General features: G+C 33.4%; 1 protein-coding gene across 11 annotated transcripts in view; it reads left to right on the plus strand.

Moving 5' to 3' along the window:
* The window catches only part of Ppp1r12a (protein phosphatase 1 regulatory subunit 12A), a 137,142-nt gene that overhangs the window by 52,119 nt on the left and 58,694 nt on the right, over positions 1 to 26,329 (plus strand). For all 11 annotated transcript variants that reach the window (XM_026396973.2, XM_026396979.2, XM_026396986.2 and 8 more), the window contains exons 3-4: positions 13,238 to 13,356; positions 22,797 to 22,956. In XM_026396973.2, the coding sequence (XP_026252758.2) occupies positions 13,238 to 13,356; positions 22,797 to 22,956 (279 nt within the window). The remainder of the gene's footprint in view (positions 1 to 13,237; positions 13,357 to 22,796; positions 22,957 to 26,329) is intronic.

Below are 26,329 nucleotides of genomic sequence, written 5' to 3' on the forward strand. Positions count from 1 at the left end.
TTTTATTAGTTGTTGATGATTTTTCTTTTTCTTATTTGTATGTGGTGCTGAGAATCAAACCTAGGGGGTCACAAATACCAGGCAGGCGCTGTACTGCTGAGCCATAACCCTAGCCCGGTGACTTGAGTTTTTTATGCTTAGGATTATTTTTACTTTGGATTTACTTTAGGATTATTTTTATTTTGCTTAGAATTATTATTATGTTGTATCAAGTCAGATATTGAAGTGTATGCATTAATATCATTTTCCCCACTGCTTTGGTATGCTAAATCAGCAGTTTTATGGGCTGAATAGTGTGACCCAAAAACTGTCTTGAAACTGGAATCCCTAGCATCTTGGAATATGACTGTATTTGGAAGATGAGGACCTATAAAGAGAAAATTAAATTAAAATAAGGCTGTTAGAGTACTAACTGAATCTAATTAGTGTTGTTATAAGAAGAAATTTGGGCACAGAGACACTAGGGTCCTTCATATAAAAGAAAAAAGACTGTATGTGAGGAAACAGCTGAAAGGTAGCTATCTACCAGAAACCAGGCTTACTCACACCTTAATCTTGGTCTTTTAGTCTTTAGAACCCTGATAAAATAAAATTATATTGTTTAAATCACTAAGCCTATTGTTATGGTAGCCCTAGCAAACAAGAATAGACAATATAATATTCTCACTGTTACAGTATATTTTTCCATAAATATTACAGTATCAATGGTCATTGTCCATAATTTTTTAGAAATAAAATTATATAGTATGACTTTAGACACATAGGTTGAGTATTCCTGATAAAAAAATTCCGAAATATAAAATGCTCCAAACCCCCAAATTTTTGAGTGCTAACATAGCAGTCAAAAACTTCTGAATGATTTTGGAGCATTTTAGATTTGGGATTTTTGGACTAAAGATGCTCAGCTGGTAAGCGTCTACAGATATTCCAAAGTTAAAAATAAATCTCAAATCAGAAACACTTGTTAAAAAAAAAAAAAATTCTAGTTCCAGTCAATCCAGAAGTCCAGATAAGGGCTACTAAACCTACACTAGAAATGGCAAATGATTATGGAACCAAATAAAATATGTATACAATTTTTTCCCCCACGGTACTGGGGATTGAACCTAGGACACTCTACCACTGAAGTACATACCCAGTCCTTTTTATTTTTTATTTTGAGACAGGTTCTTGTTAAGTTACCCAGGTTGCTCTCCAACTTGATCCTGCCTCAGTCTCCCAAGTCAGTGGGATTGTAGACATTCATCACCATGCCAGGCTATGTATATAATTTATTGCTCCAGTCTCTTACTGTCAGTTAGTTACATCTGTCTAGTTATAAGTTAACTAAATTATAAACTTAAATTATTATGTTCAAAGCATTAAAAACCAAGTCCTAGGGCTAAAGAAAAAAATCACATGAATGTCGAGGAGTTGTACAATGACAACATCTCATTTTCATTCCTTTTAGTTTGTTATATATAATTTTCACAAAAGAAACTTTTCATGTCTACTATTTGGTTACCCCCTAGTATGGTTCTTAATGGGAAAAATGGCTGTATGTTTTTTGTTCCCTGTATGTACTAATTTTTTAAATAATGAGTTGGCTCACTTAGCTACCTTCCCTTCAGCAGGGACTAAATTATTTTTTTTCCCCAATTTAAGTAATACAAGGAGTCCTGCATTGGTGTGTATTTGATCTATTTCAGTCCATTCTGATTATCCTTACTGAGAGGAAATTGTACAATCTTTGGTCATTAAGAGTTTCTTCAGGGGCTGGGTTTGTGGCTCAGTGGTAGAACGCTTGCCTAGCATGTGTGAGACACTGGGTTCAATCCCCAGCACCACATAAAAATAAACAAATAAAATGAAGGTATTGTGTCTGTCTACAAGTGTGTGTGTGTGTGTGTGTATCTTAGATTGGCTTCTAAGTCATTGGGACATGACCCGATAAGGTGGTCTTTAAAAGCTTCCTTACTATCTGTTATTATAAGATGTTCCAGATTCATCTTGTACATTTTCTGTCCAAGGTTTGGATAATGCAGTTCTTCAAGGAGAATAGCAAGGAGCCCCGTTATTTGTAATAGTGCTAAGAGTTGGTCATTGTTTCTACTTCAGAATTAGCATCAGATTGTTTTTCTTTTACCTTTCTATCTTGTCATTATTTCTTTTCTTCCTCACTTCATTGACAGAAACAATAGGATTAAAATAATACATAATTACTCATTTGCTTTATCAATTGTTACACATATATTAAATAGTATACCACTACCATCACTAATAATAATATGATTACTAAAAACATTTTGAGGTTTTATGTGTTTATTTCACTTGAAGTAGTTCTTTTATATTATGCTAGGCATAGACATACCATTAGGTTCACTTTTTAGTTTTTAAAATTTAATGTTGTTTTATAATTTATATAAAACACTAGGTTCCAATATCAATAGCTGATCTACCACCCTGTTTCTTCCCAAACCTTAATAGATACCCATTTTTAAAAAATATTTTTTTAGTTGTCAGTGGACTTTATTTTGTTTGTGTAGTGCTGAGAATTGAACCCAGTGCCTATCACTGAGCCACAGTCCCAGCCCTAATAGGTACCCATTTTAAATAATTAAATATTCTATTCCATTTTGCTTTTTTATTATAAGTATTATTATTTGAAATAAAAAGTGATAGAATATCACTACTTTGCTCTTTTTTACTTAGTCTTAAGATCACCATATACTGGATGATAGAGATACCCCTTATTATTTTTTTATGTGTTTTACTCTGTTGTCTTTTATGTTGTAATTTAGTCTATCCCTCTTAATTAACCAATAAATGCTGTTTAATTGAATGACTGCAGTTTTAGTCTTGAGTCTCCCCCTCCTCCCCCATTTTGTTTTGTACTCTTGGAAATTATAGACATTTTTGTTTATTTGAAAAGTATTTTTCATTTTAATAAGGAAACTGAAATAATTTAATTATATTTTTGATATGGAAATGATTATTATTCTGATATAATCCTTGTGTTTTAGTTTATCACATTTCTTTTTTTTTAACCTTCCACTATGAATATTTAAGGAATGCTTTTATCTTTAGTGACTTTAATATTGCCATAAAATTTTCCAATATAGGAAGAAAATTAGCTCTGTATTAGACTAACATTATATGGTTTCATAAGTATTAAATATAATATCAGCACATTTAATACATTTTTCTTCCTATTTGGAGTAATTTTAATACTGTTGAAGATTTCTTAGTTTATAGGATTACATTCAGTGACATTTTCATGGTTTTTATCATAGAAAAAAACTTGATTAGCTTTGTCACTTGATCATTAAAACTAAGTTATTTAAGATTATGATAACTTTAAAATATTTGTGGTGGCTTTTTTATGACTTGGCTTTTCTTCATTATAACCTTCATTATGTAAATATCCAACAGAATCCTCAAAGATTGGCTCAAGCTTTAAAATATGTTCAGTATCTATTTTTCATTACCTCTTTTTTTATTTCTCATTGATTCTGGGTACTGTTGTCACTGGAATTATTATCACTGATCTTAAGCATAATTGTCAACTTCCCTCCATCTGACTTTGATTTTTTAAAAATAAAGCTAGATACACACATTTTTATTCAAAGCTTTTCAATGGTTTTATACTGTGTTCAGGGTAAAAACCAGAGTTCGAAGACCTACAGGGTATGGTTTTCTCTTAGTCACCTGACTTTCTTGCTCTGTTTTCTTTTCTCTAAGTTCACATCTGCCCCCACACTTGCTGAGGCATCTCTTGGTCTTTGCACCTGCCGATTCCTCCATCTGAAATTCAATAATCTTTTTGATGCTTTTCACAATCGAAATTTGAAAGGAAGTATAATCCTGCATGAAACATTGTAATATAGTGGTTAAGAGCTAAGATTCAGGAATGAGACAGCTTTGTAAAGGGATTACTGTTAACTTTGGGCAGATTACTAGCTTCTTGAGCCTTTGTTTCTTCATTAGTATATTAATACTTGTTCTTCATAAGATTATTGTTATATGAGATATTGTGCTAAGACAATTGTTATAATACATGGCACATATCTATAGAGTGAATGTTAGTTGAATTAACAGTAATTGTTCAGTAATTTTTGGTCACCAATTTTTAGTGAAAAGACATACTTTTGGTTTCTCTGAATTATTTAGCAAAGAAAACTATCAACTTATTTTTTGATTTTTAGGGAAAACTTACCTAGATAAGAGGATCAGGGGAGAATGAAGAAGTCATTTGCCATATTTAAATTGATACTTGAGAGAATAAGTAGACTAGCAGATATATGAGGAACACTAAGGAATAAGTGATTAGTTTTGTTTAGGGCATTTAAAAAGAGAGTAAAGGGAGCAACATTATCTATGATGAGCAGTTTTTGCCTCTAGGAGTTGGGAGCTAACTGCCTGAGGAAAGTCGTGTAATTGATGAATAATATGTGACAAAGCCCTTTGACTGGCCTTCACTATATGGATTAATATTTGCTGCTTTTGCGGGGAGTGGGGGTAAAACCAATTAACTGATAACTCTGCAGCAAATAGGTTACTTCTAGTAATAGCACTCACTTCTTCATCCATTAGTAGAGTTGCAAACCTGCCAAAAGCTTTCATCTTTTTAAAGCCTGATAACATTATATAATTTAACTGGGTAACCCCAAACTAATGAAACTAATGAAACATACAAAAAAAAAAAAAACTTTTGCTATGATAACTAAGTTGCATAATTTGGAAAGACTGAAAGTATAATTGCTGTTTAATTATATGTGGTTGAGACAACTTAAAAGATTGAAAGAAAAAAATCTAGAAAGATTGTCTGCCTATTCAGATTGCTTGTTAACTTCAAGTTTATGCTTCACTTTAGAGATGCTTTGAAGTTTTAGATAAGGTTTCATGGATATGGTTTATGTAAGAAAGGCAACATGAATTTATAGTCAGTAGAGACATTATCCAAAGAAAAGGTCTGCCCTTCACTTAAGGATGGGTAAACTATCATACATTATATCTTTTATGTTGAAGTAAATATTATTTACATACATGTATTATGTTTTATGATTCCCTATTTTAATTAGATTTTTGGTTAACCAAGCAAAAACTTTTCCAGATTGCATTGAATAAAAGGGCTTCTTTGGGGGCTTAGTTTTTTCAGGGAGGAAGCATTAATGGAATATAGAATAGCAGATAGAGCATGCAGAGATTTTCATGCCATGCTAAATTTCTTTCAGTGGTAATTCTTTTTTTTAATTTTATTTTTATTAATTGTAGATGGACACAATACCTTTATTTTATTTATTTGTGTGTTGTTTTTTTTTTTTTTTTTATGTGGTGCTGAGGATAGAACCCAGTGCTTCACAACCCCAGCCCTGGTAATTCATTTTTAAGGAAGTGATGACTTTGAGTCTGTTTTTTGGGAAACTCTCCTTAGAAAAGTGGGACAAGAAACTAAAGCAGTGTCAGTGAGATCAGAAGTAGAGATCATAAAGAAGTTTGAAGAATAAAATTAAGAAAGCTTGGAGTGATTCACTGAATTTAAGGTATTAAGGCAAACAGAAAAATCAGAGGTGGTGGTGATGATGATAATGTGTTTACTGTGTGCTTTTTTTTCAGTTCTCTAAGTCTTTTAGTCATTCTAACGTTCATATGAACATGTACTTGATACTACCCTACAGTTCCTATACACAATTCCAAACTTCTAAAACTCTGAATATTTAAAAAATAAATCACAAGTACGTTTGGCATAGATTCAGTGGCCAACAAATAATCATGACCAGAAGTGGTGTGAGGCTATTTGTAGTCTTTATTTGTCCTATAAAGTTGTAAATTTATATTTTATGGAAATATTGGTGTGTTTAGTTATGGAGTGCTGCCTCAACATCTGGTGATGGTGTAACATAATCCATAGTATTATTTTTTTGAAATATGAAAAGTTTTAAAATTTGGGTTTGGATGAGGGGTGATAGACTTATATTAATAATTGTTACTTTATGGGTGAGAAAACTGAGTCATAGAAAGAAATTTTACTCATTAAGTGGCAATGTTAGGATTTGAACCAAAGTAGTCTAATTTTTCAAGTCTGCATTCTTAGCCACTATAGTATGCTTGCTTCCCTTTTTTATCCTTTGTAATTAGGAAAATGATGCTGTTAAATTAATTTTTCCTCTTTTTTTTTTTTGGTATGAAGGATTGAATTCAGGGGCACTCAACCACTGAGCCACATCCCAAGCCCCCCCCCCTTTTTTTTGGTATTTTATTTAGAGACAGGGTCTCACTGAGTTGCTTAGTATCTTGTGTTGCTGAGGCTGGCTTTGAACTCTCAATCCTCCTGCCTTAGCCTCCCACGCCACTGGGATTATAGGCACACCAGCATGCGTGGCAAACTACTTTATTAAGGGATCTAAAGAACAGTATTTGGGAAAGCAGAAGAGGAAGCAATGTACTTGAAAGTAGATTTAAATTGTTGAATTTCTGATAATAGTGGGAAAGATGTAATAGGAAGCCAGAAGTATTTTTGGATGTATTAAAAAAAAGTACACTGCCAGGTGCAGTGGTGCATACCTGTAATACCAGCGCTTTGGGAGGCTGAAGCAGAAGGATCGAAGATTCAAAGCCAGCCTCAACTTGGTCACACCCTGCCTCAAAATAAAATATAAAAAAAGTGCTGGGGATGTTGCTCAGTGTTCCTGGATTCAATCCCTGGTACCCGCCCCCCCCCCCAAGTACAAAATGAATTTCATCAAATCGAAGATGTCTGTATTGTAACACAGTGTGTCAATTACCAGTTTTAAATGTTAAAAATTAAATTTTAGACAGTTTTAATTTTTATCTCATAGGGTTTTTTTTCCATAAAGTATTATTCTGTTTTAGAGTGTTGTTGATGCAATATTCCATTATTATTTGGGGGTTTTCTTCTAAGTCACTGATATATTCTGCAAAGTTTGATTTTTGGTGCTTTCTGGATTGTAACAGAAAATGTCAACAAGAAGTATTCAAACAAAACCTAGGAAGACATTTTAAATAGCAGTTAAGTTTAAAAAACATGATTCCAATCGTACTTTATTTATTTATTTATTTATTTGGTACTGGGAATTGACCTGGGGTAGGTAGGTAGGTAGGTAGGTATGTATGTATGTATGTATTTATTTATTTATTTATTTGGTACTGGGAATTGACCTGGGGTACTCTACCACTGAACTCCACCCTAAACCTTTTTTACTTTTTGTTTTGAGATGGTCTTGATAAGTAGTCCAGCTGGCCTTGAACTTGGGTACCCCAGGTGAAAACACTATGAATAATTGTGAATGATATATGTGGATGGTAATGACAGTCATGTCATGTCTGGCCAGTGTTGATTGTAAGACATCATTGATTTTAGAGTATTTCAGTAATATTAAGATGTGGAGGAAATGTTCATATTTGGATTATTAAAGGATGAGTAGGGCTTTTGCCTCTGAGAATTGAAAACTTCAGTAATAAGGTAGGATGGTGTTACATCTAAGTGATTTTTAACAGATATGCATTTTTCAAAAGTTAGTAGGTGAACAGAGAAGTTATATCTTCTGCTCTGGGAAGGAATTGAGAGAAATAGAAAATGCTAAAGACAGAATCTTGAGTACTGCTCTGTGAAAAGAATTTTAAATACTTCCTCACTTTCTAAAGTTTTTATGAATAACAATCTAGGTACCCAGTTCAACAAATTAACTAATTTCTTTCAGAAGTGTTAGCTTGGTCTTTGGTATTGATGTAATTAATCATGGTGTAATTGTGGAACCATGATTTTAAGATATCAGAAATTGAGCAGAGTATTTGCAAGAAATCAGGAGATTAGACTAATAACATTATTTATGTTCAAAAATAGTAATTCTACCATACTTTTTTTTTTAAAAAAATGTGTTCTAATTAGTTATCATGACAATAGAATGTCTTTTGGCACGTTGTACACAAATGGAGCACAGCTTCTCCTTCCTCTGACTGAATATGGTGCAGAATTACACCGATAGTGTAATCATACATGTATGTAGGGTAATAATGTCTGTCTCATTCCACCCTTATTCCCATCCACACCCTGCCTCCCCTCCACTCACTCCCTCTGCACAATCCAGAGTTCCTTAAATTGGAATATCTAAAACAGGTTAAAATTGAATGTTATAAATGGTTTAGTTTCTTAACAACCAAAAATGTGACAGAGCATTTTTGCTTCCAAGAAGATAGAATAGATATGCTCTTTCCCCCACTCTTTCCACTAAGTGCAACAAAAATGCTCACCAGGCTGTAATGAAGTGCCTTAGTGCCTTTATTGCAATGGTGTCAAATTAGGTCAGGTACAGAGTCAGGGTTGCATCCTCTTAACAAGCCCTTTTTCCACCTGCAGTGTCAGTGGAGGAAGACCATTTGGGAAGCCCAAACTTCTGGCTTTTCTCAAAAATAAAATTTTAATTTGATCTGCAGGAAGTTTGATTTCAGGGACAAATTGTTTAATCAGTCCTGTTTTACACTGTGGTATAGAAATGGGAAAGAGCATTCACATTAAAGACACAAGATTATTTACATTTATTTTTTTTTGTTGTTGCCTGGAGATTTGCAAAGAAAATAGCATTTATTTCTGAAGATAATAGTGTAAGTGTTCTCTTAACCCATCTTTGATAAGTTCCTGGTGCTTAGGTTTCAAAATTCCTTCTCCTAGGGTGGCTTTGAATAATTCATTTGGATTTTCAAGAAACAAATATAGTGCTATTTTACTAATGTTCTGATTCTTAAAAAGTTAAAATAACTTGATACTAGTTTTCCTATAGTAAATAAGAGAATAAATCATAGGTTTCAATTCTGAAATTTCTTTCTCTATTCACTGTTTTCATTATCCTCCCCTCCCCCTGCCTTTTTTTCCTTTTCCTTGGTGCTAGGGATCAAACCCAGGGCCTCACATATACTAGGCATTCTACCACCCAGCTGCAAAGCAGAGTTTATATTAAAATATCATTTTTTAAGTGAAGTACTTTTCTTAAATAATTCCTAATATTTAAATAGTTTTGTAAAAAATTTCATTTGGTTCATGTCCTAATTTTGAGGCATATTTGTTGATCCAAAATTATTTATAAAATCAGAGTTGCCCAATTAGTATAAAAGTCTCAGTCTTGCAGTTTACTAGCTTTTCATTTTTTCAGTTAAGAATTTTATCCTATATTTGTTGGCATTTCCTGTGATGACCTCCTTTGTATTGTTTAAGGAGCTAGTCACCATTGTTAGGAAAATACAACTCTGATTTTCTTTACCCTGAAGCACTCAGTAGAGTTGTCATTCTGATTACAGCTCAGTCTTCTTTCTGACTTTTCAGTTTGAGGCTCCTTTGCAAAGTCTGGTTTTTTTTGCTACTGTTGTTATTGTTGTTGTTTCCTTAAAATAACTATCTCACATTTTTCCTAACTAGCAGTCAACACAGACTGCTTCTATTTTTCCAGTTTTTGTTGTTCTGAAAGAAATCCGGCCATCTCTTTTTCAGGATGTTTAGGGTCCCTCAGAGTGAATTTCTAGTATTCTATGTAGTCTATTTGCGTAAACTAATAATCTCCCATTATTTTAAACATTGCTTTATTTTAATTATAACCTTACCGCATTTAAATTCACATAGTCCTAGAATTTTTATAAATTTGTGTTCAAATGTTTAAGTTAATGGTTGTCACATAAGTATCAGGTCTCAGAGGTGGGAGCTGAATTCAAAACCTGCAGGGTATAAAGGTTTCTGCTTTTTTTATGTAACCAACCGTTGAATGGATTCTCATGGTAGATGAGAATTAATGCCATGGTGTTTCATTTTTTTTTAAAATATTTATTTAGTTTTTAGTTGTAAGTTGCACACAATACCTCTATTTATATGTGGTGCTGAGGATCAAACCCAGGGCCTCGAACATGCTAGGCGAGTGCTCTACCACTGAGTCACAACCCCAGCCTTCATTTTTTTTTAAGAGAGAGAAAGAGAGAATTTTTTAATATTTATTGACTTTTTTAGTTTTCGGTGGACACAACATCTTTATTTTTATGTGGTGCTGAGGATTGAACCCAGCGCCCCACGCATGCCAGGCGAGCGCGCTACTGCTTGAACCACATCCCCAGCCTGATATGTCTTTTTTTTAATACTTAAGTTTGTGAATAATAGTTGTAGGAGAGGTTTTAAATTGTATGCATGCATGCAGGAATGCATATATACCAGTGCTTTTGGCTCAGGAAGTGTTCCCAGCCCTGTTTCTTGCCAGCAGTTTTAGAAATTCACTCTTTTTAGTTTCTCTTAACATCTTCCAGTTTGCAATAAATTTGGAATTTGCCATTGCTTGGACCTGATATTTCCTTGAAACTGTGCTTCATATAGTTTCCTCTGCTTCAAACACTGCAGCTACTCTGAGGTATTCCTTTTATTCTCAGTCTTTATGACTTTTGGATGATTTTTAATATCTAATCAGAAAAAAATTTTATATAAATATTCTTAATTGTTTGATTGGAATTTTGCCTAGTGTAATAATTACATATTATCTTGAATCATAGCACAGTTTCTTATTCCACTTAAATCTTATTTTCCTGCTTCAGACTCATTTATTTGTATTACTTAAGAAAATGTTCTGTTTTACTTTTATATTTTTTAAAACCGTGAAAACAAAATTTTGCCCCAATTTAAGTATAGCCTGGGTCAGTAGACATCCTGTGTAGATCATAAAATTGTTTACAATATATTAAGTGTAAAATGCCAGGTTACAAAATGATGTGGTAACTGTTTTTGTAGACTGATTCACATTTACAGAATAAGTTTATTACAGAAAATGAATTTTTTTTCCCTTATCAACACTTTGTTGTATCAGAAATGATACAAATCTTTTCAACCTGCCTTGTAGAGATAACTTATCACTGTTAACAATATGGTGTATATTCTTTCATTCTTCTCTCTCTCTCTCTCTGTTGTGCATGTATATGTACAATAAACAGAAACATTGATCTGTTCCTTCACTTACTCTCAGGAAGATAACCTGGGTCCCGAAGTGCATACACTTCATGTCACAGAGAGTTGGTGCTTTTTGTTCTTTCTTATCTAGAGCATACTGTTCCTCTGTTCTGTTTTTTATCAATACCTACACATTCATCAGATAAGCCTTTCCTGAGTTCACTAAATCAATTTTTCCTGTTACATACAGGTTGAGCATTTTTAACCTGAAAATCCAAAATCCAGAATGCTCCAAAATCTGAAACTTTTTGAGCTCTGACATGATGCCACAGGTGGAAAATTCCATACCTGACTTCATGTGACAGATCACAATCAAAATGCAGTAAATAAAAATAAAAATATCAATAACAATAAAAATATATAAAATTACCTTCAGGCTGTGGGTATAAGGTAAGGTGTATATGAAACATGAATGAATTTTTTGTTTAGACTTGTGTCCCATCCTGGGATATCTCATTATCTATATGCAAATATTCTAAAATATGAAAGCCAGGATACCCTTTTATTCCCAAGCATTTCAGATACCTATACATATTCCCAGATGTCACATTATTCTTTTTCATAGTATTTGTTACAACTTTACATTTACTTATGTCATTAACTCTCTTATTAGATTTTTTAGCTTTTTGAGAGGAAAGTCCACATTTGTTTTTTGCTTACTATTGTATTCCTGGCATGTAAAATACTGAACACTCTAAATATTTGTTAAATTAGTGAAAACATTAGAAACACAGGCAAAAAATGTAAAGAAGCAGTTTACAAAAGGAGAAATACAGACGCCAGTAAATATACCCAGTATTTTCAGTCTTGTGTGATTGGGAAATAGAAATTAATGTCATCTCTACTGTCTTGAACATTTTTATAGACTTATACTGTCAAGTGTCCATTTAAGAGCATTTTTTTAAGAGGATAGTATTAAGTGAAAGTGTGTTCCATCCATACTGCAGAATATTTTTCAGCTATAAAGAGGAAAGTCTTGCATTTTGGTTCATTTAGAGTAATCTCATTAATTTTTTTTGTTGTATAGAAATTACCATGTGTGTTTTGCACACATATTTCCATAGTAAAGGAACCAGAAAGACTTTATTATACCGTTGATAGGGTTTATCATGGTAAGGTTTATCATGATAAACCCTATCAACGGTATTGAACATGGTAGTAGAAAGAGAAACAAAAAGGAGTTCCCTCTCCCCCACCAAAAAAATAATAATAATATGAGAGCTCAGTGGACTTATGATTGTTATTTTTAAAAACTTTTTAAAATATTTATTATTATTTTTTAGTTGTAGTTGGACACAATATCTTTAATTGATTTTTATGTGATGCTAAGGATCTAACCTAGGGCCTTGCACATGCTAGGCGAGTGCTCTACCACTGAGCCACAACCCCAGCTCTGTTATTTGTTTTTTGTTTTAACTATTGAGACTATATAGTTGGTTTAAAAAAAAAAAAATTAGGGATATCAAGAAAAGACCCATTCTTTATATGTGGGAGAAAAAAATCAGAGATACCAAAATCCTGGTCCAATTTAGATCCATAAGTAGTTCTAGGTTTGGAATTTATATAAATAAAGCTTAATGATTCTGGAAGATGTGTACTTGACTCAGTGAAAGGGATTAATAACTTTTGGAAAGTTTGAGGAATCTTGTGGGTACTTTCTTAGAATTGTGTGTTGCATAAAATACAAAGTACAGTTGAAACCAATTATACTGGAATTCGTTTATCAAAATGCTAGAAAAACAATGCTTGTGGTGTAGTTATGTATCTGCTGCTTCAGTAACACACTATGATAACTACTAGGTCTAATAACTACTCTGAACTTCAGAATAAGTATGAGCAGAAACAATATTTAGTATTATCCTCATAAACTGGATTTTTAAATGAACTTTCTGAATTCTATTTATGGACACCGGTTAAGAACCTTTGCTTATGGGAATGAAACTGGGAGTGTAGATTTCAGGAAACCAGTACCTATAGAGATGGTAAAAAGTCTCAGTGGAGACAGTATGATCCTGTGTAAGATTTTCTAATTATTATTAAAAATTAACATTTTTATACTAGTACAGGAGTGTGTATGTTATAGGAAATTTAAGAAATCCAAATTAAAAAAAACATTCTGTGGTAGTTATCTTAAAATTTAAATAATCAATATATTTTTTAATCCTTGCTTTCTACTGATTCTCTGATGGATGAACTTTCTTCATTTGATACATTTCTTTTTTTTGTTTTCAGTATTTTTGCTTAACTAGTTTTGCTTTGATATTACAGGTTTTTGATTGGTCAGGGAGCACATGTTGGTGCTGTCAACAGTGAAGGAGATACACCTTTAGATATTGCAGAGGAGGAAGCAATGGAAGAGCTACTTCAAAATGAAGTTAATCGGCAAGGTAATATTAAAAACAACAGGAAAAAAGATTCTTAAAACTGTTCAAAACGAATGGATGCTGTGTTTTTCCTATAAAAGTGTTTGTTGACATTAAGGATGATCATATCATCAGCTTACCAAACAACATTTACATTATGATTCTGTTTAAAAAATGAATATTCGATTCTTAGTTTTCTTTTTAATATTTTTAAAATTGAAAGAAGTATCAAAAGCAGCAAGAAGGCATAAAATTATATGGAAATAGAGGAATTTAAGAACAAATTAGAGCAGACAGAGGGAAAAGAAAGTGTGCAGAATGGATGTGACACATTGTAAATTTAAATGCCATGGTCAAGAAGGCCTCTGTAGGTCAAGAAGGGGCATTTAAGTTGAGATCTGAGTGAATCCTTTGGATCTTGGCAGAATATTCCGGACAGATGAAGAAACAAGTATAAAATGAGGTGATACTGTTATATTCAAAGAACAGCAAGTACACTAACTAGCATGAATGGAGAAGGCAGAGCAAAGTAAGTAGGAGGCAATATTACATATGGTCTTGTGAGTCATTTGGAGGACTTTGGGGGCAAAGTACTAATGTGATCTCATTTACTTTTTAGAAAGTATCCCTGGCTGTTGTCTTGGGAATAGACTGTAGAAAGGCAAGGTGAAAAGTCAAATAGGAAATATTTGGGATAATTCAGGCAAGATAAGGTAGATTTAGACTTGAGAGGTTGTATATTAAGTGATGAGAAAAGATTGAATTATGGGTATATTTTTGAAGGTTTGTCCAAGAGAATATAGGGTGTGTAAGAAAATACATTTTTAGTCTGAGCAGTTGAATGGGTAAAGTGTCTATTTGAGTTGTGAAGATCATCAGAAGAGTATGTTTTAGGGAAAGATCTGGAGTTAATCATTTAAGACATGTTAAGTTTGATTGCCTAGTAGGTATTCAAGCAGTTGAATATGTGTGTTTGAATTGAAGTACAAGATTAAGATACAAATTTGGTAGATGTCTCTTTATAGGCGGAGAATGACTACTAGTGGTGCATTTTATCTTGTGAGTGATAAGTATTCTAAAATTATAAGTGATGATTGTACAATTCTGAAGATTTACTAAAAACCATTGACCTGTATAATGTACACACGCGCGCGTGTATTTAATACATATATTATATAGCAACTCCTCTTCTGGGTATATATCTAAAAGAGTTAAAAGCAAGTTCATTTTTTGCAGGAGAGGGGGACTTGGGATCAAACTCAGGGGTACTCGACCACTGAGCCACATCCCCAGCCCTATTTTGTATTTTATTTAGAGACAAGGTCTCACTCGCTTTTTTGCTGAGGCTGGCTTTGAACTTGCAATCCTTCTGCCTCAGCCTCCCGAGCTGCTGGGATTACAGGCGTGAGCCATTGCGCCCAGCAAAAGCAAGTTCTTGAAGAGATATTCGTATACCCGTGCTTATAGTAGTGTGATTTACAATAGCTCAAAGGTAGTAGTGATAGTAAGCCATTGACAGAGAAGTACGTAAACAAAATGTATATATATGTACACATTTCATTCAATGAAATACTATTTAGCCTTAAGAAGGCGAGGAAATTCCAACATGTTACAGTGTGAATGTACCTTGACAACATTATACTAAGCCAGTTACAAAAAGGTAAATACTGTATGAATATACCCATATGCAGTACCTAGAATAGTTAAATTTGTAGAAAGTAGAATGATGGTTGCCAGGGGCTGGTAGGAGAAGTCAGTGGAGAGTTGTTTAATGGATGCAGAGTTTCAGCTTTGCAAGATGAAGAGAGTTCCAGAGATTTCTTACACAACTGTGTGAATATACTTAACAATTTTGGACTGTATACTTAAATTGGTTAAAATGACCCATGTGTTCTTTGTGACTGACTGGGAAATGTGTGGCTTCTACTACCTAGCATTGTTAGAAAATGTCTTATCTCATACCCCTAGATCAGGAAATGATCAAAATTCAAAGTAGGATTTCTTCTAATTCACATCCTTTCGTTCCATTATAAAGTTGAAAAATCACAAGTCAAACCATTATTAGTTAGGTTTTGTGTGTATGAGAAACATTGCAAATGAAAAATTGTCAGTAATACGCAGTTTGAATATATAATTTCTCTTAAATTTTAAGATACTCATTGTAAAATGATGAAAACATCTAACTTCTGTATTATGGTTGCCAGAGTGTCCTTTATGTGCACTTACATGATGAAACACTTGTTATATCATTGATGATTTATATTTATCCTTTGTAAGAGCTATGATTTGTAAAATTATGTACATATTGTTAATTTTATCTATGAATTTTATTTTGGATAGAAAAGAGGCTATCAAGATATTTATTTTTAAAAGATAAACAGTACCTACAACATGGTCAAATCTCAAAATAAATATGCTTAGGGAAAGAAGCCAAATAAAATGAGTATATCCTGTATGATTACATGTTATAATTCTTGAAATTGCCAGCTAACCTAGAGTGACAGTGATTTGCCTGGGAATGAGTGGGACAAGGAGGGGAATTAAAAGGGAAATAAAGAAACTTTGGGGGATAAACTTTGTTTTTTAGCTTGATTGTGATGATGGTTTCATAAGTATATGTGTATGTCAAAACTGTCCAAATTGTGAACCTTCATTGGCAACTATATCTCAAAGAAACAAAGTACAAGCCAAAAAAATGGTTAAGATGATCAATTTTATCTTAATAAAATTAGTTTTACACCGGGGATCGAACTCTGGGGCGCTTGACCACTGGGCCACATCCCTAGCCCTATTTTGTATTGTATTTGGTGACAGGGTCTCACTGAGTTGCTTAGTTGCCTCGCTTTTGCTGAGGCTGGCTTTGAACTTGCAATTCTCTTGCCTCAGCCTCCTGAGCCACTGGGATTACATAGGTGTGTGCCGCTGCTCCTGGCTATCTTTAAAATTTTTTAAAATCTATGTATACATATAAAATTACTGTGTGTGATTTCCATTGCATTCCAATATATTTAGTATTATCAAAACTGAGCTTTACTAATGTAGATAAGCTTTACTTATGTAAATAAGCTTTACTTATTAGGACTAATAAGACCTAATAAGAGAGAATATGGGATCTGCCTTGAGAGGATTGGCTCCTGCCAAAGTATGGTTTATCAGGAAATAAATGCTAAAGATTAGAAAAGAATAGAAATTAGGCAAATCCCTTTAAAAAGACATTTTAATTCCTTGGATTGGGAAAATTTTAAAATGTCAACTGGTTTGTTGGGGGAAAAAAACTTAGACACTAAAGCTTAGAAAATATTTGAATAGCTAAAGTAGAACTGGGGCATTATAAAAACTGATTGAAGGTATCTAGCCCAGGAAAAACAGTGTACTTTAGACAACTGTTATAAACTGGAGACTAGATAAGCACACAGAAGAGCTTTTAAGAGCCATATTCTAGGAACATTTCCAAGTCAAGGTATTTTCTAGAATGGAAACTGAAAGAAGAGAGAGGTATAAAGTATAACAACCTAGAAAGAATAACTCAGTCTGCCTATCTTGCCCTATCAACATAATAGAAGCCAAAATTAATGCACAGAAAGCCAATAATTTTCTGTCAAACAATAATAATTCAAACAATGGTAAATCTTTTTATGCTGCTGTTTGTCTGATATAGTTAACATTTGTTGTGAATTACAAATGGCATGAAGTTGTTCTAAAAACTTCTTGCCTTTGATTTCCTTGTACATAACTGATTAATTCAGTGTTGATTAATTGTGCTAGCAAATGTTCTAAATGCTAGGTATTAACAAAGGAAAATAATAAGACCATTTTTGTTCTTAAGGATTTCACAGTATAGTGGAACTGGCAGATATTTAGAGAGATTGAAAATACAGTGTGTGCTATGTGGTAAAATACATAGGAACATGTACTAGAACAGAAAAAGCTATGACTAATTGCAATAGTTAGGACAGGTTCAGAGTGATGATATTTGGAGAGAGTTTGCTTGGCAAAGAAGAAAGCTGTTGGACAGAAAAGGTATGTCAGGCGCACTGGATATATAGCATATGTAAAGAATTCATTATAACTGGAATAGAGACAGAAAGTTAGGATGGGATTAATAGAAGGAGAGGCCTAAAAAGATAGGCTGGAACCAGATGGTGAAGGACATTTGTAGACGTTGGGATAGGTGAAGCAAAGATCTTTCATGAGGAAATTAATCTGATTGGATTTAGTTTTCAATGATAAAAGCAGATGGCAATTTGAAGGATGCAATAGAATGTGAGATACATGGTGGTGCATATTCCTTGAAGAAAGCTCTTCAATTTGTCAGTGAAAGATAAGAGCCAAAACCTAGTGCATTTGAGATGGAAAAGAGTAGGACTGTCTTTAGGAACTGTGGAAAATTAGAACAACGTGAAGAAGAAATGAATGTAAAGTTGAAGGAGGAATTAAGACCATCTCACTGATGTTTGCAGTCAAAGATGTAATGATTAGATGAGTTAATGTGGGAGAATGGAATAAGGCAGAAACAGAACTAGGGAGTATGAGTTTGAAGACATAGACATATTTCGTTTTCAGTAGCTAATAGACATCGGGATGACAGCTTTTGGTGCATTATTGGAACATGGAAGATATCAAGATGAGAAATGTAAATCTAGAACAGTAGATGAAGGGAAATTTTGAGAACTAGTAGGTGAGGTGATGCTAGGAATGAAAAGCCAGAGTAAATCCTTCTTATGTGCAGGCATTGATCAAAAAGGCTTTTCATGCATTGTCAAATGTTATCTTCACAACAATTCTATTAGATTTATACTGTTACCTCCATTTTATAGGTGAGAAATTTGAGGCCTAGTAATTTGCCAGAGGTCACACAGGTTAGTTAGAAATCGAGAGTTATATAGTTCTGTCCCAGTGTAACAGATATATTGAGCCCACACTCTGCCCCACTTTAAAACACTGTGTTTTATTAAGAATGTCTCCTAGAAAATACTTCATGATGTTCACTTTATACATAATGAGAATGCATGAATTTATATAGTATAATAGTTATAAAAATATATAAGGGAATCTCTAATAGATTTTAATAATTATAAAAAGCATAGTAAATACCTCTTCAGATTACCTTGCTAATAGATATATAATATCAGATTTATATTTTTAAGTTCTTTAATCATTCTTTTGACTATTATAGTATGTATAATCAGTAACTAGTTATGATTAAGAATATTGCCTTTGAAACTAGTAAAGACTGAATAGAAGCCAAAAGTATTTTTGATTTATATTTTAATATGATTTTCCTTATTAAGCTAGGGTCAAAATCCATTTTTGATTCTTAACTGAACAAATTCCAGTTTAATTTTATTTCTATTATCTAAGAGATTTGGCTACATTTCAGTGTAATACTCAGTGCTTTTAACTAATACTGACAGTTGTTAGTCTAATCACTTTATTATAGTTTCCCTTCATTATTTTTGTTTTTAAATCCTTGCTGCAGTTATAGTTGGTGAATCAAGGACCAGTTAAATGTATAAATGTTTTCTCTATTAAACCATAAAGCAAGACAAGAGAAGAATCATAGAATTTTAAAACTAGTAATAATAATCGCACCTGTGCTAGGTTTATAGCTCAGTGGTAGAGTGCTTACCTAGCACTGTGAGGCACTGGGTTCAATCCTCAGCACCACATAAAACTAACTAAATAAAATAAAGTTATTTTAAAAAATAATCAACATATTAGTGTTTACTCCTGATCTAAACACTTTACATAGATTAGTTTTTTAGAACAACTTAATAGGTTAGGTACAGATATTACCCCCATCTTACAAGTGAAGAAACCAAAGCATAGCACAGATTGTGTCTTGCTCAAGATAATATAGCTTGTCAAGAGATTCAAGCACATCATACCAATATCCAAAGAAGTAATGGTTTTAAGTTTTTGATGAAATGAGCAGGTCTGTTTTTCAATCATCTTTTTCTTTTCTTTCTTTTTTTTTTTGTTGTTGTTTGTTTTGTTTTTGTTTTTTGTTGTTTTGTTTTGTTTTATGGTACCAGAAATTGAACCCAGGGACACTTACCTACTGAGCCACATCCCTAAACCTTTTTTTTTTTTAATTTTGAGATAGAGTCTCACTAAGTTCACAAAGTTCTGAGGCTGGCTTTGAACTTGTGATCCTCCTGCCTGGCCTCCTGAGCTTCAAATTACAAGAATGTGCCATCACACCCAATCGTGTTTTTAAAACATTTTTTGGAAGAACAAAGTGAAGGACTTTTCTAATTTTCTTCAACATGTAGAATATCCCTTTATATATAATTTAACTTTAAACTTGAGTTGTTTTATATATATACTTTTATGATTACACAGAGATACACATATATACATAGTGTCTGTCTGTCTCATGATTTGTGGCCAAAAGAAGTGATTTCTTTGTAATTAGATAAAGATAGCATAAAGTTAGATGAATATAGAAGTAGGTATTTTTTAATTTGAAGTAGAGGAAACGTAAAATAGAAAATGTAAGTCACAGTGTTTAAGATTGTGAAGATAATAGAGATAAAAATAGAGATAAAATAATAAAGAGGTAATGTTTTAAAAGACAGCAAAAGAATAAAGAGTAAGAATCTAAGAAATCATTTGCTAAAAATATTGTTATTAGTGTATTCTAATTAGCTTTACAGTATGGTTAACATTAGACAACATCTTAAGTATACTGATTATCTTCTGATAAGAAATTTTTGATAGGTAAAATAACTATTATAATAGTGGTAACTTTTTTACAAAAGTTAAAATAGGTTGTGGTCATTATTTATGGATAGTTTATATAGTTGACTGTAAGTCTATTGTAAAGACAACTGGAAAGTCTTATTGTAAGTTTCTTTCAGATATGGTAGTGAGAAATTCAGTCTCTAGTTTGAAGAGGCTTTTCCCATAATTGTATAACCTTGGGGTTTTAAAAATATTTTTGAATTGTTGTATACTTTTTAAAAGTTGAGCTTCAGTTAAGTATTGAACAAGTTTAGTTGTCTTGAAAAAGCTTGGTAATGTGCTAAGCAAGCAAAAGTAAGGCTGTGAGTCAGGTAAAGGATAATAGCTTACCCAGTAGCACAGAGGTTGTGCTTACTAACCTGTGTGGAGATCTGGATTGTTAGAAAATGGAGTGGTGTAAGAAGACGACGACTAGAAATGAAGTTAAAAATGCATTAAGATCACATCATTAAGACCAAGTTTTTCTGCTACATTTGAGCTATGTCTCATAAGTGGTAAGCAGCCATTGTGAAACTTTAACTGTAGAGAAGTATTTTGTTTTTTTCCATCTGGCGGCAGTGAATTGGGAATGAATTGGGAACCACTGAAGCTGAGTAAAGGTTTGTGAGATTAAGGTGTGAGGTGTGAGATGTGAACAGAGATATAGTGACAGGAGCCATCTAGAACAGTCTAGAAGATGGCAAGTCAAAATCTTGTAACTAAATGGAGATTGGGAATAAGATAAAGGGAGGCATTCAAATGACCCTCAGGTTGCTGGGTAAATGGTGGTACCTAGTATAAGAAATATAAGCAGTAAGCAGAGTAGTTAGGAAAATCATATTAAGATTTTAGCTTAACGTTTAAGCTCATAGTATATTATCTTAATATATTATTCTTTTAGTATCTTGTTCTGTTCTCCAGGCTCAGATATCCAACTGACTACTTAATTTCTCTGACTAGATTTCAATTAGACATCTCAACCTTCACATTTATGAAATTTGAAATTTTAGTTTTTCCAGTTGCATGGGCCAAATACCTGATTGATCCTCTACTTCTCTCTTTCTCCTATATACAAATTAATATCTATATCCAACAACAAATTCTTTTGTTATGCCTTGAAGAATTCAGAATCTAACCAATTCACTTGTCTTCACTACTTCACTGCAGTTCAAGTTACCTTCATCATTTGCTTAGATTGTTTCAGTGGCTTCCAAATTGATATCTCAGTTTTATATCTTAACTATCCAGCATAAGTGATCATCCTAAATTAACTCAGATTGTATCACTTTGTTCATGTCCTCACTATTCCATAGATACCCTAGCCACCTTCTGTATACGAGGAACATTCTAAGCAGGCTCCCACCTCAGAGGCTACTGGTACTTTCTTGCCTCTGCCTAAAATGTTCTTCCAAATAATAGTGGTTGACACCCACCTCTCTCTCATTTTAATATCATCTGATCAAAGGCACCATTCAGTTTATATAAAATAATAGCCTCTTCTAATTACTATTTTTTAACCCTTATTTTCATTCATAGGCATATCTTGCCATATAACAAGTACACTTCTATGGTCAAACACCTAATAAAATATTTGCCATGTAGTAGATACTCAGTATGTATTGGAGAAATGGATAGATGGATGGAAAAAATCCTTACCAGATAGTTGAATATATGGATATGGATTATGGGAGAGAGATTAGCTGAGAAGATTAAAAAGTATTTGTGTTACTTATTTTTTATTCATTGTTCACTTAATTAACATTTATTGACCCTTTACTTTGTTTCAGTTCTTCTGCCCAAATAGTGGATTTACAGGATATAAAGATAGTATCCATACTTTTGTAAGCTCATAGTTTTATAAGACAGATTGTAAATACATTGTGGTGTGTTATTTATTAGATATCCAGCAGTTGAAACCATAAAACAACATGAGATCAACAAAAGCATATCACTTAGGAATTTCAGAGTTACCTTTACTAATTAATTTTTTTCCCCAAGATGTGAAAGTTTTTGAGGTAGGAGCTAGTGTGTCCTGTCCGGTTTTATGTTCTTCCCACTTTTATTACAGTGCTTATATAAGCTTTTAAGTGAATAAACATCTAAATAACTTAATAAAATTATGAAAATAATCCTAATGGTATGAATAATGTACTATGTTAAAGAAAACAAGTTTAAGGTCTTATATATTCTTAGATGAAGACAAGACCTCCAAATTAAAGCCAAGTTACAGTGTTCAGTAAACATTCATTCCTACTAGGCTAGGGTTTAGAAAACTGGTCAAAACAGGAAATATAAATTTGAGAATTTGGGGCTGGGGCTCAGTGGTAACGCACTTACCTGGCATGTGTGAGGCACTGGGTTCATTTCTCAGCACCACATAAAAATAAATAATTCAAAAATAAATAAATTTGAGAATTAAAAAAAAAACTTCGTCATTTTTTTAAACCCAAAGATTATCTTAGGAAATGTTTAAGCTTTTAAAACCTGAAGGAGTAATCAGAAAAAGCAAAAATGAAAACCAAAATAATATTGTGGGGCAAGCACTAATCAGTAGAGAAGGCTAGTAAGTTATCTACAGTGTTTCCGTATTCCTTTATTTAAAATATTTTAAGCAGCCCATTTTTCAAAAATATGCTTTCATTTTTAGTTTTCCTTTGAACTTTAAATATTTTGGGTTAGCTTTTTAGCATAGAAACAGCATGTTTTTAATAAGAAAATAATTGTTTTTATTTTATCAGGGGTTGATATAGAGGCAGCTCGAAAGGAAGAAGAACGAATAATGCTTAGAGATGCAAGGCAGTGGTTAAATAGTGGTCATATAAATGATGTACGGCATGCAAAATCTGGAGGTACAGCGCTTCATGTTGCAGCCGCTAAGGGCTATACAGAAGTTTTAAAGTAAGTATTGGTTTTTTACAGAATTTATTGTTTTGCTTTGGTTTGTTTTCTTTATTTCATTATTCCTTTTCTTTAAATGTCAGCAAACATTATCTTGGGGCAGCTTATAAAGAAGTAAATGTCTTTCTTCAGTTAGAAAGAGAAAATTACCTTGAATGTGATTGCTTTTTTTTTTTGTTTTGTTTTTTCAGTTTCATTTTTCCCGTAAAATGAATTTACATTTCAAACAACCATTATGTGTTACCTTCTGGACCAATAAATTATTACACATTTTGAGGTTCTAATGTGTAGAACTAACTAATTCCTGAGACTAAGAACAATGCTCTATGCATGTATCATCACATTGAGAGCTTGGTTTCTGCTGAGTATTTATTTACATATAGTTTATCTAACATAAAGTTTTTACTATAGATTCACTAGACTCAGAATGTTAATAGTATAATACTAAATATCAAGCCATGGGCAACTTTGACTACCTTAGGGCTATGTATTAATTGGCCAATTTCCTTGTAACAAAGTTCCTTTATATCTATCTCTCTCCACCCCAACCCCTGTCTCTCCTTCACCCATCTCCCCTGTCTCCCGCCTCTGTCTCTCCCCGCTGCCCTCCCAGTCTCTCCCCAGCCTGCCCTCCCTGTCTCTCCTTCCTGCCCTCTCTGTCTCCCTCCCCCACTGCCCTCCCTGTCTCCACCTTCTCTCCCCCCTGCCCTCCCTGTTCCCCCTATCTCTCCCCCACCCCACCCTCCTTTAGTCTCTCCCCCTCTACCCCCATTCCATCTCTCCCCCTCCACCCCCATCCCATCTCTCCCCCCACCCCCTTCTCTTCCCCCCTCCTGCCTTCCCCATCTCTCCCCCCACCGCTGCCCTCCCTGTCTCCCCCTCTGCCCTCCCTGTCTCCCCCCCTTCCCTTCCTCCCTCCCTGTCTTCCCCCATTCCCTTTTGTGTGTATGAGTGTTTGTGTGTATGTATTTATTTTATTTTATTTGGTATTGGAGATTTAACCCAGGGATACTTTACTACTGAGCCACATCCCCTAGTGCTTTTTATTTTTCATTTTGAGACAGAGTCTCACTAAGTTGCTAAGGCTGGCCTTGAACTTGCAATCCTCCTGCTCAGGCTCCTGAGTTACTGGGATTACAGGTGTGTGCCAGTGTGCCCAGCTCTGTGTGTATATATTTTTTACTTATGCTCCAACTATATAAAAAAAATTACCTTGTGTGTGACTTTTGTTATGTGTATGTGAGAGGACTAATAAGACCATCCCTCAGATCTATTTTACCCATTGTATTGCTTCTATACCATTTGAGCTTCTGATAATCAATATCTTCTTTACTTCTCATCAGTAAAACTATGGAAGTGGGTCACCAATTCCCAACTTTCCTCCTTTTCAGTCTCTATTCAACTTCTATAATGTAGTCTTCCTCCTAGAATAGCAATGTTATCTTTTGTTTGATTTTCTTGTCTCCTGTTTCTTTCTAATCTAAAACTTTTCAGAACTTTTAACCTCGTTAGCGAGTCATGAAATGAAGGTAGTGAGTTACTGGCAGCATTTAATAAATAAATAAAAAGTATTAAGAATATTGCGTATCTTTACTAAAAATTATTTCTTAAACTCTTGTCTCTGTAAACATATATGAGAGTACTGACTTGAATGGGTTCGTAGACTGCTTTAATTAGTTATCTTAAAGTCCTTTGTTAAGGTTCTCATTGTGCATCAGGATAAATATTAAACTACTCAGTACATAAGACTTTAAACATCTGGCCACTATTCTGCTCTAAAATAAACCATCACCATTGCAAGCATTTTGCCAGCCACATATATCTACTTAAAGTTCTGCTATGATATCTTAATGCCTACTGCTGTTTCTGTCTACATTGATTTTTCACCATCTCTTCAGCTTGGAGGCAAATTCCTTTTTTTTTTTTTTTTTTCAAATTCCATTTGAAAATGACCTTAGTGAAAGGTCATTAAGTTCCAGGCTATTAAGCGAAAAAACAAAACACTGAACACTTCATTCATAATTGACATGCAACACAGCTACAATAAGTTGCCATATTTATAATATTGCAGAGATTGAAACATATGGTATACTATGTTAGCAAGGTGAGAGGAGAGGGTACTGGTGGAAGCATAAGTGACAATTGAGCAGATTCTTTCAACTAAAAGTTGTTCTTTTGTTCAGCAGTTCTACCTCTTGATAGAATATTTTTTACAGATACCCATGTAGGAAGAAATGTATGTGCTAGTAGCATTATTACTATTAGCTACAGGAGAATAGTTTTATAAATTATGGTACATCCTTTCCCTGGAATATTCTCCAGTAATTTAAACATGAATGAGAAATCTCCTAATATGTTGTTATAGTAAGAACACTAGGGAGTATTATGAAATGTCAAATTCAAACATATCATTTGTTTATTTTTTAAAATTATATTTGTGTATGAAATCTTTCAGTAAGGGTATAGTCAAAATTAATATTGTTAACCTGGCACACTGGTACATGCTTGTAATCCCAACAGCTCCAGAGGCTGAGGCAAGCGGATTGCAAGTTCAAAGCCAGTCTCGGCAACTTAGCGAGACCCTAAGCAACTCAGTGAGACACCCTGTTCCTAATTAAATATAAAAAAGGGCTTGGGGTATGACTCAGTGGTTAAGTGCCCTTGGGTTCAATCCCCAGTACCAAATAAAAATAATAATAATATTGTTATGGAGCTGGGGGAAACTGGTTAATGTTTAGCTGTGGGAGAGTGACTTCCCTTTATTTTTTAAATTTTTGTGAATAAGTAATTATATGTAAATAAATCAACAAAAAATTTAAAAATCTGCTTCAAATGTAATTTTCTTCCTGCCTCTCCCCCCAAACATACAACTCCTTTCAATTTGATTTTGAGTATTTAAATTCTGTACTCCCAATGCATCTCCATTACAGAATCTGTGAAGGCTGATTATTATTTTTCATTATTTTTGTCCTCCATTAGAAGCTCCTTGAATATAGATGGTTTATTGTTGTTGTTTTATTTTTAAGTGTCCTGGTGGGACTTGGCATATATAGAGAATCATGTTTGTTGAAAAAAAAAATGTGCATCTACTTCCCTCTTTACACAGATTCCCAAGCATTTACAATTTTATGTTATTCAGGTATTTAATTGTGTTTCCTAATAAGGATATTTTTTATTATGTTCCAGTATTATTTCTGCCTCTCCTAATAAAATTTCTGATAACATATTAGTGGAGATATTTCTTTAATAAAAATAATGGGCATGGCTTTAATTTTGGTCTTCAGACAGGTGTCAGGCAGTAATATAAGAATTTTATAGGAGAGTTAGTAATATTAACTGTCACTACAATCTTTTTTAGATGAAAAGAATCCCT

Source organism: Urocitellus parryii, chromosome 5 (assembly GCF_045843805.1).
Source record: "Urocitellus parryii isolate mUroPar1 chromosome 5, mUroPar1.hap1, whole genome shotgun sequence".
NCBI classification, from domain to species: domain Eukaryota; kingdom Metazoa; phylum Chordata; class Mammalia; order Rodentia; family Sciuridae; genus Urocitellus; species Urocitellus parryii.